Source organism: Arachis ipaensis, chromosome B08 (genome assembly GCF_000816755.2).
Source record: "Arachis ipaensis cultivar K30076 chromosome B08, Araip1.1, whole genome shotgun sequence".
In the NCBI taxonomy this organism is placed as follows: domain Eukaryota; kingdom Viridiplantae; phylum Streptophyta; class Magnoliopsida; order Fabales; family Fabaceae; genus Arachis; species Arachis ipaensis.
The window spans coordinates 6,008,336-6,012,443 of NC_029792.2; the positions used below are offsets into that span (position 1 = coordinate 6,008,336).

Below are 4,108 nucleotides of genomic sequence, written 5' to 3' on the forward strand. Positions count from 1 at the left end.
AACTTGGACATACATGATTAAAGCATTGAATAAAGTAAGAGTATTAAATAGGAGCTGTCACATGCTTAGAGAATAATGAGAATATGGAGGTGGTGGGCTGGTGGCTAGCAACCTCGTATGCGCGCGTTTTTTTTTTTGGTTATATGGATAATTTGGGCCAACATATAAGGTTGGGCTGAATCTTTTTGGAACAGCAGAGTAATTAGGCCCATAAAGAACAAAAAATCAACAAAAAAAGAAGCTGCAGATTCTGGAAAATTGTTATCATTTAATTAATCTGGAAATACAATATATAGTTCTTATCACATTTTGATCCAACACAAGTTCCATATTAACTGATCGATTAATTCCCATAATGAGAAAGTAAAATGCTACAAGAGAGGCTAGTTGATTGTAATAACATGATGAACTCCAATATTTTTCTCTTGAAGATCATGAGGAGGAGAATTTGGGTAATTTGGTGCAACTTTGCTGTCTTTGTTCTTGAATTTTGCTTGCACGGATAATTCATGTACTGACTCAGCGATTTTCTCGGTGCAAGAAACCACGTCAAGCAGCAAATAAGTCACAGTCATAATAGGAATATCCTCAAACAGATTGGTCCCTTCCCATAACCCTGATTTCAGAATGGACTTGAGGTTCATTGAAACAAGCTTAGATTTCTCAATGCTAGGGTTTGCAGCACATGGTGGAATCGTTTTTTGGATTGACACTGATAATTCCTTCAGAGATTTTCCTGTTTCTTTGCTTATTTGGATGCATGTCTCTTGCACTTTGTTTTTTATTTCTGACGGGGTCTGTATAAAAGGTCAACGTTATTTGAAGATTAATCACATTTAAGAAGTTTATTATAATTTAATAAAGGAGGAAACTCAGGTGCAATCAACTTCACGTGAAGTTGATACCTGAGAGCTGTTAAATTATTTGACTAATTTTTTATCTAACGGCTCTTAGATATTAACTTCACATGAAGTCGACCTCACCTGAATTTTCACCTTTAATAAAACTAAATGAGAATCCAATTGGTACCTTGGTAGAATCAAGGAAGCCAGTAAGAGAATCAATGAGGCAGGCACATTGCCTTAATAAGCTTCCAATCTTCAAATATTGTTTCCAAGGGTGACCATATCTGAAAGGACCATGGCACGGTTCCCACCTTGCAAAATTCGCCTTCAAAATATATATCCATATAATAATAAAGTAAATCATTACATTAATAATAAAGTAGTCAATTTCGTAAGTCTAAAATAACAAGAATAGCAAACAAAATATACTTTTAAGAGTCGGTTTTGATTCAACCGATTAATCGAAAATTAAGTATTAAATTTGTCTAATTTATGATAAATATCGATTATTATCATTGATTCAATAAAAAGTCGATTAAAAAAATCCATTAACTGATTAAAATATTCTCGTTTAGCGATTAAGGATATAAAAAATATTTTTATTACAAATATTTTAAACCTCTAACTTTATTGATTTGGCAACTGACTCAATTTTTAAAAAGTTAGACGAAAAGATAGAGTGAATATCTTACCTGACCCTTGATAATTAACTCGAAAGGACTACGAGACTTTTGATAAAAAAATATCTAACTTAGTTTTTGATTTTTTTTGGGACTGATTAGTTCTTGTGCCAAAAATTTTTTTTAATACAGAACTAATCAGTCCCATAAAAATAAAACTCAAGAGTCAAATTAGATATTTTTTTTTGTCAAAAATTTCATTGTCTTTCAAAATAATTGTCAGAGACTGTTTAAAATTTTTTCTCTGAAAAGATATAATTGATTAATTCTCCAATATCCTTACCAAGCTTTCTTCGGTAAGCTTTGAATTGAGAACACTTTTATATGCTTGAAGGTTTGACTTATTGGAACCTTCGCCCTCTGATGTTCCAAAACATTCATCTCCAAAACCTGCAGTATAACAGGCCATCTATTTCATATCATACACAACATATAATTTAAAATAACTTTACTTAAAATTGGATAATACTATATATATAGAAATTAAAGTATTTCAAGTGTTTTAATATTTTATATGTTCTACTAATTTAGTCATTAATCTCAATTAGATTTAATCTAAGCATAATTAAGATCAATAGCTAAAGTCACTGAACATTTGAAATACTAAAACATTTGGAATATAATGCTTTCAATATTATATATACTAAGTACCTTGAATAGAGTCTCCTAGTTTTTGAAGATTCTTTGATACTAACTTGTGAAGATCTTCACCTGCCCATATGGGGTACACAATAATGGAAACCAATATCCACACTAAAACACCTGTGAAAATTGTGATTACTCGTCTCTTTGCTATGTCTAATAAATCTTCGTCTCGGTAGCTAGGTAGAGATACTATGCAGAATGTCAAGATAAACACTAAAAACCCATAATCATATCTTGCTTTAATTTGAGGTACAAATCGCATATATGTCATTGTCGCAACTGCATTCATTTATTCAAATTTCATATTAGTCAAATAATTTTAATAATTAATTACTATAATATTCAATTGAACAGGCAAATTTTTTATATATATCTTACCTATGATAAAAATTAGGGTTCCAAGAAATACTGACCCCACAATATGTCCTCCCATTATTGAATCAACCAAGTAATAACATCCAAGTCCTAGAGCACTAGCCAAAACTGTTGCTAAACCTCTATTGAAACATTTAGCAAGTGTTGCCCCTGCATGTGTCACGCATATATAAGACTTAGTTAATTATTATTAAACTAGAAAACAATTCTCCAAATAAATTAAAAATTTAATTTTGATGCATATATTTAATTACGTAATTTCACATCAGCAAAAATAACTATATTTTATATTAATGACGTGAATGATTATCCAAAAGAATAAATATGATTGCACGACTATATAAAACGTTTTACACTGTTAGTGTATCAAAATTAAACTCACACATTAAATGAACAAGTTTAATTAAATGAACTTGCCTACGGAAAATTCTGAGACAAGGATGACGGTTATAATTATCCACATGGGGTTTTTATCAAAACAAACGAAAAGAGATTTAACAAAGTAAAATGCAGAAACTGTGGTGATGGAAAGTGCAACTTTGAAAGAATGAATAAGCCTTCTAGGATCATCTTCTGCCGGTTTCTTCAGCTGCAACATCACACCAACCATCTTAGCAACAAACCGTTGCCAAAACGTGACATTATTATTATTATTGTTGGTATCTGCTATAACTTGAGATGATGATGCCATCATCAGTTAGTTGCAGCCGAAATTGGACACACAAGTCCAACCCCAAAATGTTTTGAATTATTATTGTGCTTTGTGTGTTGTGTTTGAATGTAATGTAAGAACGTAACATTGTCCTATTTATAAGAGAAGTTTTGTTGACCAATGAACCCAAAAGGATTATAATAATCAACACTTCTATGTTTTCAATCCATTATACATTCAATGCATTAAGAATAGATAAAAAAAATCACGATTTTTTTAATTTTATCCAATAATATTCGTATAATTCTTTTTTAATCATTTTTAAGATATTTTTTTTGCTAAGAATTTTTTCCAATACCTTAAAATATTGGTTAACTAAATTCCTATTAATCAAATTTTTTGTTTCATTGTGTTCTTGTATCTGACAGACTAACCAGTATTTTATAAGGATATTTGTTAATATTATTAATGTAAATTTATTTTTATTGAAATATATGGTACTCAATTTTTATTTTTTCCCATGCATGAATTGAATAAGAAGTTTTAAAAATTTTAAAGGCAAATAACAAGTGATTGATCCATTTGGCAGAAAGGTAGACGAAAATCGGTATTTGCACTAAAGTTATATGTTTTTTCAACAATGCTAGGAAGTAAGAGGTACCAACTAAAAACCAGCAAAATGTTTCTGGATGAATCCAAAATATCTAGCTAGGTGGATGATATTTATGCTAGGTATTAGAATGTTTCTTCTACTAAGTATCAGAATATTTCTTTTTCATACTAAATGAATGTTCTTTTATATATTTTATAAATTTTTTTATATACTAAGAATCGAAATTGTTAGAAGTTCCGTGATCTCCACCCCTATTTCTCCAACGTATCGTTCAGAATTTTAATTTGAAGTGATAAGT

At 30.0% G+C, this 4,108-nt stretch overlaps 1 protein-coding gene across 1 annotated transcript; it reads right to left on the reverse strand.

Moving 5' to 3' along the window:
- Positions 384–1,934, reverse strand: LOC107610377 (aluminum-activated malate transporter 1-like). Its single transcript, XM_021108086.1, has 3 exons — positions 1,809–1,934; positions 1,030–1,170; positions 384–797 (listed from the first exon to the last, which is right to left on the reverse strand). The coding sequence occupies exons 1-3, from the start codon at positions 1,932–1,934 to the stop codon at positions 384–386; spliced, it is 681 nt and encodes a 226-aa protein (XP_020963745.1).

Excerpts from the sequence above, each read along its gene's own strand:
- LOC107610377 (XM_021108086.1), bottom strand. The coding sequence starts at position 1,934 with ATGGCCTGTTATACTGCAGGTTTTGGAGATGAATGTTTTGGAACATCA. Across the intron at positions 1,171-1,808 it reads AGCTTACCGAAGAAAGCTTG|GCGAATTTTGCAAGGTGGGA; the intron begins GTAAGGATATTG and ends TATATTTTGAAG. Across the intron at positions 798-1,029 it reads GCTTCCTTGATTCTACCAAG|ACCCCGTCAGAAATAAAAAA; the intron begins GTACCAATTGGA and ends CCTTTTATACAG.